At 31.8% G+C, this 16306-nt stretch overlaps 1 protein-coding gene across 6 annotated transcripts in view; it reads right to left on the reverse strand.

The window, feature by feature from the left end:
- LOC115889139 overlaps nt 1-16306 on the reverse strand; it is a 99759-nt gene that overhangs the window by 59275 nt on the left and 24178 nt on the right. For all 6 annotated transcript variants that reach the window (XM_030909079.1, XM_030909083.1, XM_030909080.1 and 3 more), the window contains exons 7-8: nt 10630-10828; nt 7591-8117 (exon numbers count right to left, since the gene is read on the reverse strand). In XM_030909079.1, coding sequence (XP_030764939.1) covers nt 7591-8117; nt 10630-10828 — 726 coding nt within the window. The remainder of the gene's footprint in view (nt 1-7590; nt 8118-10629; nt 10829-16306) is intronic.

The raw sequence follows: 16306 nt of genomic DNA on the forward strand, positions 1-16306 counted from the left end.
TAGGAAATGTCATCGATCGTCATTTCCCAGTCAACAACAGTTTTTTTCGATCATACGGTATTACAGTAGAGATATTTATTTAACCCTTTTTTCTGTTTTATAACGATTTTGAAACTAACGCCAATGGCGCTGTCAAATCCTAAAAATAGGATTTTACTATTTTTAAGTCTGAAGTTAAAACTACCTATAAACAAACAAATGGTTTGGTTCGTTTGATATATTTTTTTACTAATTTTATTTACAACGTTTTTTTAATATTTTTCAATATTTTCATATGCTATGGTCAATAATACCATTCCGATTATATTCTGTAACAATTTTATTACTCGGCCTTGAAAACTCTCGCTAAATAACGGGACACACTGTATAACAGGAATTTTTTAAGTTGCCTAAATTCTTCTTAAACGTTGGTTTTGATGTTGTGCAAGATTTTTTAATAAGTCAAAACATTCCAGACACACGAAATATTTTTTTATCTATATATGTATCTGTATCAATATTTCGACATTTCTTTGTGTCAAGCGACAAAAATTAATTATACATGGTAATTCATAATTTACACACGCGAATTATAATCAGTTCGAAAATTATGTAACACATAATAACACACATGTTTATTATTATTTTTTCCGGTACTAATGTTTTCGGGAACCTCCTAATTGGCGTCCAAAGACAATAGAGAAAATGTAATTTGGATTTCGTTCCCGTGCCACTGTAGGCATCTAAATTGGCGAAAAAGACGGATTTAAGTTTACGTACAGTAAATTTGCACGCGATTATACCAGGCACGATCTAATAGTTATGATATAATCATAAATAATAATATAATTATAGCAATGAAATGAGGGAAAACAAAACTTATCCTTTTATGACTTAAATCCTTTTATAAAATTCCATTCATGTTTTTCTAGAAACCATAATAAAAGCACAACTTTTTCAGTACCAGCTGGTCATCTTACCTTTTTTTTATTGAACGCCTGTACCAGCCCTGAACCATATAGCCCTGAACCAGCATTGAACGCCTGTACCAGCCATTGAAACCATAGCGCCTGTTTTATACAGGATGAATCTTAAACAACCTCTACACTCTTTTGGAAATGTTTTACGAAATATTTCGTGAAACATTTCGCAAAACGTTTTAACCCAGATTAACAATAAAAAACAAACAACCAATCAAGGCGCGTCTCGATCTATTTCAGGAAACGTGGGAACTAATTTTTATAACACAGGCTTATATTTATCGTACTATTTTGAGGAATAGCACGAAACAATCAAGGTCAAACGTTGTGGTGGCTTCAGAAAAATGAGTAAACATGGAGTATGAATAAATATCATTAATTTCTAATGGAGTGTAGGTAATGTAATACCACTATATTAAACTGATATGAAAAATGGAAAACAGTGCATTTGGAAAACAGTTACCGATCGTAGATTAAGATGGCTATTCCTCTAAGGTTACACAAGAATATTTAGTTTTAATCATTGTCTAACATTATTAATTATTACAATATGTATAGTAAAAAAATATTTCCAAAACTTCAAATCGTAAAACTGCAGGGCAATACCCAGTGACTAATTAACGAAATATCATCGTAAAGTAATTAACGAAATATCATCGTAACAAGAGCTATTTTAGAAATGTTTAGGTTTACTTATTTCACTGAGATTTATGAAAAAAAGTCCTTTGCCTCGGGTATAGATACTGCCATGTTTTGGAAAAAGCTCAAAACGAAACAAAATAAGCCAAAAAAATTCCCCACGCCCTCCTCACAAGTAGTTTTCGGCGTTTTTAAGAATCGAAAGTAGGTCGAGGTAAACCGAAGAGGATCAAGACAACTGGAAATAAACCGAAATGCGACAAAGTTAGGCGACGAAATGCGACTTTGACCTGCTTCGAAGAGCTCTCCGCATAGTGTAGAGGCTGCCTTAACTTAGTATAAAGATTTTCAGGGCTGGTATATCTCGATAAAAGAAACATATTTTTTCTTCACCGTTTTTTAAATAAATCCAAATTAATCCAGTTATTCAAGTTTGAAACTTAAAAAAAAATATTTATTTTTAATAAATTTTAAGAACCACCTGATTTTCTGTATTTGCATCCTTTTTATTGCCATAACTATGGTTTATCGTGGCGTAAATTATACCGTGCGAGAATTGGTGGTGAACAGGCAGTTCTAAAAAGTTTTCCAAAATATACCGGAAAATAAAAAAATGCAAGGTTTTCAATATCTTTTTTTTGCGAAAAAAATCGCATAGACGTATTTCTGGGGTCGAAATATACCACTCCTGAAAAAAGTTGCACCTGTTTAAGACTCACCCTGTATATACCACCAGTCTCAATATATTTTTTAAACAAAGCTTAGCAACAGCTCTAGAAGTTTCATCCCGAATCAAAATCGGGTCTCTCATTTTGATGCGAGACGAGACTTCTAGAGCGATAATATTCTTTGGTCTAACATAAGTTAAGCAAATATCTAGTTGGGCACATATGCCATGCAAATAATTGTAAGCCGAGAGGCTGATTATGAATAGGCTGTGATTTTAGGGTGAAGATAATTATATTATTTTTTAACACAACATAAAAACTCCTAAACCTGCTGTATTATATACGCTTCGTTAAAGAATAAAATATAAGCGCACATCGTTAATGTGTCAGTTCTAAGAGCGACATAAGAGATGAAAATTGCAATTTCAATTCGAGACTTCCTGTACTAATTAGAAGCTTCTTGTCATCGACGAATTCAAAGTGTTAAATTCCTAACATCAAAACTCGATTTATTCCGCTACGATGCACCTTGCGACGGTTATCGAGAAGATAAAAACATATTGTGAAAAAAGCAAAAGGAAAAGCATAGTTTTGATACATAACTTTTTTACCACAATTTAACTACCCGGACATAGGGTTTCCATACAAGTTTTTGGAAAGTCCGGACAAATGAGCTGTGAAATTCGTACAAAATTTGGACTTCGTCGAAAAATAAATTATGAATTTATTTATGTAAAGTTTGTCTAAAGCCGGTCCCACACGATATGTCAAACACCTTCCACGGCTTCCACGTTGGACACATGAACATTTGCCGGGTAGGAGACACATTTATGAATTGCAATATTGTCGAAGCCTATGCCAAACGATGCGCCCAACGTTGGTTCCAGCGTTGGACGCATCTGACAGACAGACCGACAAGTCAGTGTAAATGTCTAGTCACATCAAGCGTTAAAATCTAGTTGGGTATACATGGTGAGTCTTATAGAAGTGCAAATATGTTTAGAGGTAGTATATTTCGACCCTATAAAAAAGAAATTTTTCAAAATTTGAAAAACGTTTCATATATTTTTTTTTATTTTTAGTTAAAAAACATATCTTTATAATATGGCAACATAGGTGGTAGATTAAATTTACAAGAAAGAAAACCCAGAAAAGATCCATAGTGGTTCTTAAAATTTAAGCGAAAATTGAATGTTTTTTTGAAAATGTCAAAGTAAAATATTTTCGTTATTCTGGACCGCAAGGATTTGAAAAACGGTAAAGAGAAAATAGGTTTCTTTTATCGAGATCTACCAGACCTAAATATATTTGCATTTATTTAAGACTCATCCTGTATAATAATCTAGATGAAGAAAATGTGGAATGATATAGGTATCAGTGAGATAAATAATTTTTGACAATAAGCTTAACTTTTTTTAAATTATAAAGTACCGTTTGGATTTATTTTTGATTGATATCCCCTAACAGTAAAACGAAGCATTTGAATAGGGTATGTTCAATTATAATTAACTTATTTTGATTCCAAAAATACGTATAATAGTATTTCTATTTTCACGGAATATCGTGACACCCTGTATAGACTTTTATTTTAATACAGAGTGAAGCATTATTTTATTTTTCATTTTAAGATTTTTTTTAATGTAATTTTATACAGAGAAATTCTCACTTAATTATAAGAAATTACAGTGTTCAAACTCATAATTTAGTTCATACAAAAGTGACATCAGTTATGCGTAATAGCAACAAAGTGTGATCGCAGTGGCTGTAAAAGATGTAGCCTTCAGGTGTTATAATACAACGAGATAGTTATCTCAAACAATTAACGATGAGGTAAGTATATAATTTACTATACAATAGAGAGTTGTGGTAGCCATTTGATGTAAAATTCATAATTTTAAGAAATACCTATTTGTTAAATATCTCAATTAATTCTAAGCCCAGGCTTTTTACTAAAATAAATATTTAGATGTTTTTTTAATGCTTTGATATTTTGAAATTCCTTATTTCTGTGGCTTTTCCTGTGGCCTACATTTTTGTAGTTATCATTTTTCAGAATTATTTTAAATTTAGTTAATAAATATAATACGAAGGGCCCATCTTTTCATGATATTTTGACGAGAAACCCCATCATCAATGAATGAAATCAAAAAATCATCCGATTTAAATGAAATTTGGTTTGTCGTTAAAAAGGACCAAGGTCAACTTAACCGTGTACACGTGTCACTGTGACAGTTAGTTTTGACGTAAGAACCGTCAAAAGTTGGTGTCGTCCGATCGCGACCAAATTTGGGGGGTAGACTATTTGAGCAACGGTACACACGGTCCCACCCTGCAAAGTTGGATACGACGACGTTTCGTTTATATCTTCATCAGGATGGGACTAAGGATTTGATATTGAATAAAAATGTGGGTCGATTTATTATCGGCATAATTGGGGACGGGCTACAGGATGACGCCCTCGACGATTCGAACCGATGCCTCTAAATGGACGAAATCATCAGGATTTTTCTTAATTATGGGTCGATTAGAACCAAATTCGGCACGTGGATAGAGGTACCCGAATGGAGTCCTCAGATGAACAGACGGAAGTAAGAAGTTTCACTTCAAATATGTGCACATAGTGCACACTCAATTTTTTTTCTGTTTTTATAAAGATCTTGAAAAATGATTATTTTAGGCCTGTGATCAAATCAAACTGTATATTATATGGTTTATTTACATGTTACTTGTATTGTATCAAGTCTATTGTATCGTATTTTTTAATAATGGGTCAAAGCAAATCAAAGTATAGGTAAGTTTAGTTTACAGTGTGGTCCGAATTGTTATTCCGGAATCTTTGATAGTATATTCTCCAGGTAAAAATAAGCAAAAAAGTTTTGGGTGAAAATTGAAAATTGGTGTCTGGGTGTTTTTTGCCATGAGAAATTCAATTTCGATGTCAGTAAAGGTCCTACGCGGGATAGGGGGCGCCCCTAACCCCTAACATATTTTTTAGCTATTTTGAAGAGTAATAACTTTTTGTCCGTACCTGTATTACACTAGTGAGTGAGAAATATACGTTTCCGTCAGTTTTGACGTAAAAAAAGTCTCTTGCAGGGGCGGGAAAGTGAAATATGCAAAGGCGGTTACACCGTTTCCACGAAAATTTCGAATAAAATAGTTTCAGACCGTGTTGCTAGGTGGCAGTGCAATTATTTTTTAGGTTAGGAAGTTGCTACTAGTTATTGCCAGATGGCGTTAAATCATATTTTTTTAGTTTCCATAGTTTCCAACGGCCATTAAATTGTCATACTATTGTCAAATTCTCAAAAAAATATTGTCGTTCATATTATATATATATATATATATATACGCCAATCATATTATCAAATGATTTTCAAAGTATAATTTTTATTATACCCTGCTGGTCATCCAATTTATGTGGGCTGGATTTTAATGCTTGTGACAGAGAATAATATAAATGATCGGTTGACAGACAGAGAGACAAAATCAAAAGCGGCATACACTGTTGCCGGTTTTTTACGTTTACGTAGAAAAATGCGTATAGAAAAATATAAGCTATTTTAAAAACTTTCATGTATACTACTGCAATGATGATAACATATCTAAACTAAGATCTAAACCAAATATAATCTATTACAGCTGTAGTAAAATGTGTAATTAATAGTGAAAAATTAAAGTTCCAACACTAAATGCAACATTTTTCGTAAACGCCTACTTGTGCGGTTTGAAATGTTGATGCAAACTCCAGCAATACCATTTTAATATAATATTTGATTTTCCATTAAGCTGTCTACATCACTGTCTTACACGTTAAAATCCCGACCGCACAGTTTTCGAAATCGGTATGTGTTTTAATTAGACAAGTCTTTTTGTTTGTAGCCTGAAAATATAATGTCTTCTATTTTTTCCATTATTTAAGGATACTTACGTATTTATATTTACTCCATTTCCAAAAAACTTTGTTTTATTATAATAAACGATGTTTATATATTTGACTTCTATTTTTTGTATGTATAAATTTAACTGTTAAATTTTATTTTTTTACACAACACATAGTAATTTGTAATCATCTGCTGATGATGCTAACATGGTTAGCAAAACGCGCGTCCAGTGTAAAAGTAAAAATGTTTTGGTGTATTGTGGTGATTTAGTGTTTTATTTTGCTGTGTAACACCAAATGTTCCAACTCTCAACTGTAATATAGTAATGCTTTGCATTAGGTTTTTTAATATTGTTTGAAAAATAATTTTTAAGATGATTTTCATATTTAAAACGATAGTTCCAAGTGAAATTATATAAACGAGCGTATTTAAATTCAGACCCTCTTAATAGATGGCGACATTAACATAGAACCATTTTTTAGTAAGACACTTTCCTTTATTTTTCTTGGTATATTCTGTGGTCCCTGGGTAAAAATTGTTACGATTAACAAAAATCAACCAATTACCAAAAATATATTAAATATACTGACTGGATATTTATTAGTCTGAAATAATAAATTTTAATTGTTTTTGTGTCAAAGATTCAACAAAGTCACTGTTTGATTTCTTTCACTCAAATGTTTTATCGTATTTTTTTTTAAATTCATGATTGGCTGAAAAAAAATAGTAAGTTCTCAAATTTATCATCACTCAAACAAGTATCTAGTCAACATGTTAATTGTTAGCCGACCATACCAACAGGGTATAGTTATAGACTATTAAGATCGGCAAAAAAAAGTTTTTTTAATTTCACTCAAAATGAGTTATTTGGGTCATAAATGACCTAAATACAAAATATTTTCATGGTGTCTGTCTGTCTGTCTGTCCGTCTGTCCGTCTGTCTGTAACACGATAACTCAAAAACCGCTAAACCGATTTTAACCAAATTTGGCACAAAAATACTGTGGCACCCGAAAATTTGGCCATTAGTTTTTGGTGGGGGTGGGGGGTTGGTAAGGGGGTATGGGAGGGGGTTAAAATTTTTAAATAATCGTAACTCCAAAATTACAGTAGCTAGCGAAACGCGGTTTTCAATTTAAGATTAGGAATAATATTTGCAACAAAATTTGTAATAACATCAAAATCAGTCAAAGTCGCAGTTTTTGAGATAATTGAAACTAAGAACTGCTACCAACTTTTTATTAACATATTTTAATATGGGCGGCGATACGTGTCTCCAGGCGCGAATTTTTTTTATATAAAACGGTCGCTCGTAGCGATTTTTACCAAGAGACATTTTTTACGTAGAAAATGACAAAATATTTTTCACTTACTCAAAACTAGTGAATTTATGAAATATTACTTATTATTTATTATTAAATAGTATATCTACGTACTTACCATTGTTTATCTCTGTAATAATTGCCGTAATCTTTTCACCATGGTGCCCTATGCTATGCGAAATAACTTTCTTTCCACCTTCATTTTTATCATCCTGATATTCTCCAGGTTTACCATAGTGTTTGTTAGTGTAATCAACCCCATCATACCCATTAATTTCTGTAACAGGCTTAATAGGTCTTGGCGCGATTGGGTTATCTTGGCTTGGACGGCTGGGCCAACTTGGTAAAGGTTTTTCGTAACCTTGATTAGTATTTCGATCATTGTAACCTAGATTTTGATCGTTTCTGTCGCTATTTTGATTGTAGTAGTTATTTGGAGGCCTTGGTTTATCATTGCTATTATAGCCTCCTGTTGGCAGTGGCTTTAGAGGTGGTGGATCGTAGTTATCTGGATTTGGACGAAGAAACAGATAGTCACTGGGATGAGGTATTACTGATCCATATCTGTTGGGTCTAGCAGGGTCCGGTCTATCATAATTATCGTAGTAGTTAAAATCTGGATTGTTCGGACGTATTGGGTAATATCTAAAAAAGAATTACTTTACTATCCACATTAATTTCAAAATTACGCAATCTTTACCATAACATATTTTATCATCAAATCACTGTTTGAAAGACAAAATTTTCAAGGCCATCATTGGATGTATAGTTTTAGAGAAAATCGTTAAAACGGCATAAACAAATTAGCTGCTGAAGGAAGTTCAGTAGCTGAGATATTTATCCTTCCATTTAGTAATTTAAAAAATAAGAGAATCAGAAAATAATTTCTGAACTAACGTCGATATTTGGATGAAAATTGGTATCGGAGTGTTTGAGAAATTTGATTACGAAGCCAATATGACCCCTACTTGTAGGGGCGCCATCGCGCCATTTACATGTTGTTTAACTGATTTGAAGAGTATACAGGGTGGTCTGAACTGTATTTCGGAAACTTCGGCAGCATATTCTGCAGATAAAAATAAGTAAAAAAGTTCGTATAAATGTATGTCCTAAAATGCTTAGTTTTGGAGATACAGGGTGTAGAAGTTTCATTTTTATTTCGGTTTTTTTCCAAATAATTTCTGAAGTACCGTCAATATTTGGATGAAAATTGGTGTCTGAGAGTTTTTTGACATGAGATTTTGATGTCAATATGACTCCTACTAATAGAGGGCGCCACCTACATATTTTTTAATTGGTTTGAAGAGTAATATATTTTCGTCCGTACCTGTATGAAACTACTCAGTAAAAAAATATATATTTACGACGTTTTTTACGTAAAAAAGTGTTTTGGTAAAAATCGCTACGAGTAATGGTTTTCGAGATATTTGAAATTGAAATTATCAATACCTGTCATCACTGACATCAATTAAACATGTTGACTAAATAGTTATTAGACTGAAATCATCAATTTGAAATGTTTTGTGCCAAAAGTTCAACAGAAACTGTTTTACCATCATTTTTTGGCAGAAAAATTTATGATTAATTTAAAAAAATAAATATTTTCCAAATTTATCATTTCAGTCAAAGAACTATCTACTCAACATGCTTATTTTTCGTCAATAATGATATGTATTGACTATTTCCATTGTAAATATCTTGAGAACGATTGCTCGTAGCGATTTTTACAAAGAGATATTTTTTTACGTAAAAAGTCACAGAGATGTATATTTTTTCCCTCGGTAGTTTTATACAGGTACAGACAAAAAGTTATTACGCTTCAAAACAATTAAAACACATGTAGGTGGCGTCCTCTACTAGTAGGAGTCATATTGAAATCGAAATCAAAATTCTCATGTCAAAAAACTCCTAGACACCAATTTTCATCCAAATATTGACGTTACTTCAGAAACTATTTTAAAAAAATCGAAATAAAAATGAAACTTCTACACCCTGTATCTCTGAAACTAAGCATTTTAGGACATACATTTATACAAACTTTTTTATTTATTTTTATCTGCAGAACATGTTGCCGAAGTTTCCGGAATACAGTTCGGACCACCCTGTATATATAAATAACTTTTCGCCCGTACCTGTAGAAAACTAACGAGTTAAAAATTTTTCAGTAATTTTTTACGTAAAAAATGTCTCTTGGAAAAAATCGTTACGAGCAACCGTTTTCAAAATATATTAGGAATGGCATTAAGGTACATTCAGGCTGAGAGCGTCGAGCGTCGCATCGCGTTTGTGTCGCGTCCGCGTGTCGAAATGAAATCAATTCATTTAACTTAAATTAGACCGTTCAGGCAGACAGCATCTCGATTGGCGTTGCGCTCGCGTCCGCTGAGCGTCGGGGTTCGAGTTCAATGGGGCGGACGCGACGCTCGACGCTCTCAGCCTGAATGTACCTTTAGTCAATACATCTCATTATTGACAAAAAATAAACATGTTGATTGGATAGTTATTTAACGGAAATGATAAATTTGGAGAAACTTTTGTTTTTTAAGCTAATTATACATTTTTCTAGAAAAAAATACAATAAGACAGTTTCTGTTGAATCTTTGACACAAAAATATGTATTTCAAATTTATTATTTCAGATTAATAACTATCCAGTCGACATGTATAATTTTTTTCAATAATTATGACATGTATTGGCTATTTTCAATCCAAATATCTTGAGAATTATTACTCGTAGCGACTTTTACCAAGGGATCTTGTTAACGTAAAAAGTGACGGAAATATATATATTTTTTCACTCAGTAGTGTAATACAGGGGTTATTAATTAGTATTTTAGTAATAATTTTCCTCCAAAAATTATTACTTTTTAAAACAGCTAAACATATGTGAGTTTAGGCGCCACCTACAAGTAGGAGTCACACTGACATCAAAATCGAATTACTAATTTTCATCCAAATATCTGCGTTGGCTCAGAAATTTGGAAGAAATCGAAATAAAAATGAAACTGCTACACCCTGTATCCCCGAAACGAAGCGTTTTAGGACATAGGTACATTACAAACTTTTTTACTTATTTTTATTTGCAAAATATACTGCCGAAGTTTTCCGAATACAATTCGGTCCACCCTGTATAAAATTTGTTAAAAATACCTACTTACCCACTAGTTTCAGATTCAAATGAATCGAACTGATTATATGACTGGTATTTCCTTCTGTCGATGGCTAGAAATCCACCACTATATCCTGAATTAGGTGTATTAGGATCTGGTCTGTCATCGGACGGGGGTAAGTATGAAGGCCCGGGTATATTTTGTGGAGTTCCATAATCACTTGGATATGGCAGATATGGTCTGTAATCTAAAAAAATCATTAATGAAGAAAATTTTAAATTTAAATTTTCATTCATATTTTATAAATGTATTTTTTACTTTATTCGTATTTGTAGTTGCTATTTTTTATTATTGTTAGTTAATCATAATTATTTTTACCATTTTGTTAATACATTTTATAAGTACTTTAGTAATACCCTAATACCCTTGATTATACTATACAATGGGTATGCCTAAAAAACTATTTTAGAAACTTTTATGTATACTATTGAAATGACGATAATATATTTAAGCTAAATCTTTGGCTAAATATAATCTATTACAGCTTTAGTCAAATGAGCAACTAATAGTGAAAAATAAAGTTCCAACCCTAGATGCAACATTTTTCGTAAATGCCTACTTGTGCGGTTTGAAATTTTGATGCAAAATCCGGCAATACCGCATATAAGAACACTGTATCAACCATAGACTTAAAATAAAATATAGACTACACTATTTACATCTGAACGCGGTCAAACAATCATTTTTGTACACATGTTTACTTCTGGGTACACTCGACCGCAGCCGACCAAACCTTTCTCGTCCAGCCTATGTTGTCACGTCTTTAATATTATCAATATTTTTTTAGTTATTATACACATATATTGATATATTAATACTACACATTAATAAAGTAGGTTTTAATATTCCATAGATGTATTAAATAATCCTTATACTACTTAATTATAAGTCGAATACTATGTAAAAAGGATAAATCCTTTACAATATGGCAACACCGATTAGAGGCGAGGTAGCCTGTTCATTCATCTATTGACTTGTAGTACGCGTCGCACGTCGCACGTGTGTAGTAAAGTATTGTTGCCGCTACTTCTCTCTGGTTGTATTATTGCATTTTCTTAGTTTGTAGTCCTTAAATGTTTATTTTATTTACTTTTTGTATTCAAGAACTATAAAATATGGTTCGCCAGTGCCAAATTTGCAAGAAATTTGACTTATATAATCCATTTAAGTCTTGAAACGACTTTCGACCGGTAGGCAACTCTCAATTTACCAATTGGGAGTCAGTGGCGTTGTTGTAGAAATGCGCTTATTTATATAATATTTTAGTAAAATCAAAGAATATTATAGTTTTAAGAACTCTCGTGTGGAAGCTTTAGTGATTTGTCATACGGTGGCGCTTTTGAACATAATCGAAGCCTGAAAATGCTAATATTTTAAATTTTGAGGACTACGCGCGGCGATATTTCGTACGGTGTTGCCAAACATATTTTATTTCTCGATATTTAAAGAAATATGTATTGATTATATATTTCGTATATTCGATAGTACATGAGGCATCCTAAGGCTATGAAAAACTTAGCTATGAAAATAAAATTTTAGATTTTTAATTTTTTGTACCTTCTAATAAAAATTACTTCTATTCCAATAAAAAATTAACTAGTATGATTATGTGTTATCTGTGCTAGTATTAGGAAACTGGAGTAAATACGGAGAATATTAATTCGTTCTCTAAGATGAGCACTACTAAGTAATTTTTAAAATTCGACCCATAAGGGGGTGTAATTAGATAAAGGGATGTAATTATACAAAAAAAATCTGTACCTACTAGGAGTATGAACTTTGCACAGATGTGGCGCATTTGAACATTGATAAGCGATTTTTGGAAATGTATAGCCTAAGGGTAGTGAAACGGGGGGGTGAAATTTTGTACAAAAAGTGTTAGTTCTAGGAGTATGAAATTTTGTACAGAGTTTCCTTAAGTGACGAAAGTGAGTACCTAGAAGCTAATTTTTGACATTCATCCCTTAGAAATAAGGGATGAAAATTTGTACAAAAGGTTAAAATCGGTTTTAGAAGTATGAATTTTGCAGACGTTCCTTATGTAACGTAATTTAGCATTAAGAAGCAATTTTTGGAAATTCGCCCTCTAAGGGTGTGAAATGAGGGGTTGAACGTTCTGGAACAATAAATTCTGTTCAAGGAATATGAGAATTTGCACAGAGGTTCCTTATGTAGCGTAATTGAATAATTAGAGTGATTTTGGGAATTCATTCCTTAAGGGGGTAAAACTAGGGGTGAAAATTTGTATAATTTTTTATGTAAAATCCGTTCTAGGACTAGGAGTATGAAATTCTGTTCAGAGGTCCCTTAAATGATGAAAGTGAGTACCTAGAAGCGAATTTTAGGCATGCATCCCCTAAAAAATAAGGGATGAAAATTTGTACAAAAATTTGTTAAAATCGGTTTTAGAATTATGAATTTTGCAGACGTTCCTTATGTAACGTAATTTAGCACTAAGAAGCAATTTTTGGAAATTCGTCCTCTAAGGGTGTGAAATGAGGGGTTGAACGTTCTGGAACAATAAATTCTGTTCAAGGAATATGAGAATTTGCACAGAGGTTCCTTATGTAGCGTAATTGAATAATTAGAGTGATTTTGGAATTCATTCCTTAAGGGGGTAAAACTAGGGGTGAAAATTTGTATAATTTTTATGTAAAATTCTGTTCTAGGACTAGGAGTATGAAATTCTGATCAGAGGTCCCTTAAATGATGAAAGTGAGTACCTAGAAGCGAATTTTAGGCATGCATCCCCTGAAAAATAAGGGATGAAAATTTGTACAAAAATTTGTTAAAATCGGTTGTAGAAGTATGAATTTTGCAGACGTTCCTTTATGTAACGTAATTTAGCACTAAGAAGCAATTTTTGAAATTCGCCCTCTAAGGGTGTGAAATGAAGGGTTGAACGTTCTGGAACAATAAATTCTGTTCAAGGAATATGATGATGATTATATATGATGATTTGCACAGAGGTTTATTATGTAGCGTAATTGAATAATTAGAGCGATTTTTGGAATTCATTCCTTAAGGGCGTAAAACTAAGGGTAAAAATTTGTATAATTTTTATGTAAGTTCCGTTCTAGGACTAGGAGTATGCAATTTTGTACAGAGGTCCCTTAAGTGATGAAAGTGTGTACCCAGAAGAAAATTTTGGACATGCACCCCCTAAAAAATAAGCACTCCCTATAAAACAATTAAAATAAAAATTTGTCTAAAAAAATAAAAAAAGTTGGGGTGGGCCACTCTTATCACTTAGGGGTATAAAAATAGATAACAACCTAGGAATAGGTTGTGACCAAACCAAACCAAACCAGACCTACTGAATATACATATAAAATTTTATCAAAATCGGTCTAGCTGTTTCGGAGATGGTAACAAAAATTTAAAAAACAACCCCTATTAAAATATAGGGATGATGGTGGAATGGTGAAAATTTAGGGTTATTTGTATTTATTAATGCCAACTAAAAAATAAAAACATTTTTTCTTTTCAAAAAATAAAAAATGAGGGTGGGCTACCCTTACCACATAAGGGTATAAAAAATAGATAACAACCTATTCTTAGAGGTACTGAATATACATATAAAATTTTATCAAAATCGGTCAAAGCCGTTTCACGGATGGTAACAAAAAATTAAAAAAACAACCCCTATTAAAAAATAGGGGGAAGGTAGAACGGTGAATATTTTGGGTTCTTTGTATTTTTTAATGCAAAATAAAAATAAAAAATATATATTTTTCAAAATATAAAAAATGGGAATGGACTACCCTTATCACTTAAGGGTATAAAAAATAGATAACAAACTATTTTCAGACCTACTCAATATACATAATAAAATTTCATCAAAATCGGCAAAACCGTTTCGGAAATGGTAACAAGAAACTTTAAAAAAACAACCCCTATTAAAAAATAGGGGATGATGGTAGAACGGTGAAAATTTAGAGTTGTTTGTATTTTTTTAAGGCCAAATAAAAAAAATATTTTTTTTTTCAAAAATAAAAAAAATGAGGGTAGGCTACCCTCTCGGCTACTTATCTACTTATCACTTAAGGGTATAAGAATAGATAACAACTTCTTAGACGTACTGAATATACATACATATAAAATTTTATCAAAATCGGTCAATCGGAGATGGTAACAAAAAACTTAAAAAAAACAACCCCTATTAAAAAATAGGGGATGATGGTAGAACGGTGAAAATTTAGGGTTGTTTGTATTTTTTAATGCCAAATAAAAAAAATAAAATAATTTTTTCAAAAAAATAAAAATGGGGTGGGCTACCCTTACCACTTAAGGGTATAAAAAATAGACAACAAACTATTTTCAGACCTACTCAATATACATAATAAAATGTCATCAAAATCGGCCAAGCCGTTTCGGAGATGGTATCAAAAAAACAACCCCTATTAGAAAATAGGGGAAGATGGTAGAACGGTGAAAATTTAGAGTTGTTTGTATTGTTAAGGCCAAATAAAAAAAATTATTTTTTTTTCCAAAAATAAAAAAATGAGGGTGGGCTACCCTCTCGGTTACCCTTATCACTTAAGGGTATAAGAATAGATAACAACCTATTCTTAGACGTACTGAATATACAAATAAAATTTTATCAAAATCGGTTAAGTCGTTTCGGAGATGGTAACAAAAAATCTTAAAAACAACCCCTGTTAAAAAATAGGGATGATGGTAGAACGGTGAAAATTTAGGGTTGTTTGTACTTTTAATGACAAATAAAAAAAATTTAAATATTTTTTTTTTTTTCAAAAATAAAAAAATGGGGGTGGGCTACCCTTATCACTTAAGGGTATAAAAAATATATAACAACCTGTTTTCAGACCTACTCAATATACTTATAAAATTTCATCAAAATCGGCTAAGCCGTTTCGGAGATGGCAACAAAAAAAAATAAAAAACAACCCCTATTAAAAATAGGGGATGATAGCAGAACGGTGAAAATTTAGGGTTGTTTGTATTTCTTAATGCCAAATAAAAAAATAAAAAACATTTTTTTCTTTTCAAAAACTAAAAAAAAATGAGGGTGGGTTACCCTCTCGGCTACCCTTATCAGTTAAGGGTATAAAAATAGATAACAACTTATTCTTAGACGTACTGAATATACATATAAAATTTTATCAAAATCGGTTAAGCCGTTTCGGAGATGGTAACAAAAAATTAAAAAAACAACCCCTATTAAAAAATAGGGGATGAAAGTAGAACGGTGAAAATTTAGTGTTGTTTGTATTTTTTAATGCCAAATAAAAAAAAATTAAAATATTGTTTTTTCACAAAATAAAAAAATGGGGGTGGACTACCCTTATCATTTAAGGGTATAAAAAATATATAACTACCTATTCTCAGACCTACTGAATATACATATAAAATTTCATCAAAATCGATCAAGCCGTTTCGGAGATGGTAACAAAAAATTAATAAAAAACATCCCCTATTAAAAAATAGGGGATGATGGTAGAACGGTGAAAACTTAGGGTTGTTTGTATTTTTTAATGCCAAATAATATTTTTTAATGCCAAATTTAAATAAAAAAAATGGGGGTGGGCTATCCTTATCACTTAAGGGTATAAAAACAGATAACAACGTATTCTCAGACCTACTGAATATACATATAAAATTTCTAGTGATGGGATCACTCGAGTGAAAAATACTCGGTCAT

Source organism: Sitophilus oryzae, unplaced genomic scaffold (assembly GCF_002938485.1).
Source record: "Sitophilus oryzae breed Bouriz unplaced genomic scaffold, Soryzae_2.0 scaffold_810_pilon_pilon, whole genome shotgun sequence".
Lineage (NCBI taxonomy): Eukaryota > Metazoa > Arthropoda > Insecta > Coleoptera > Curculionidae > Sitophilus > Sitophilus oryzae.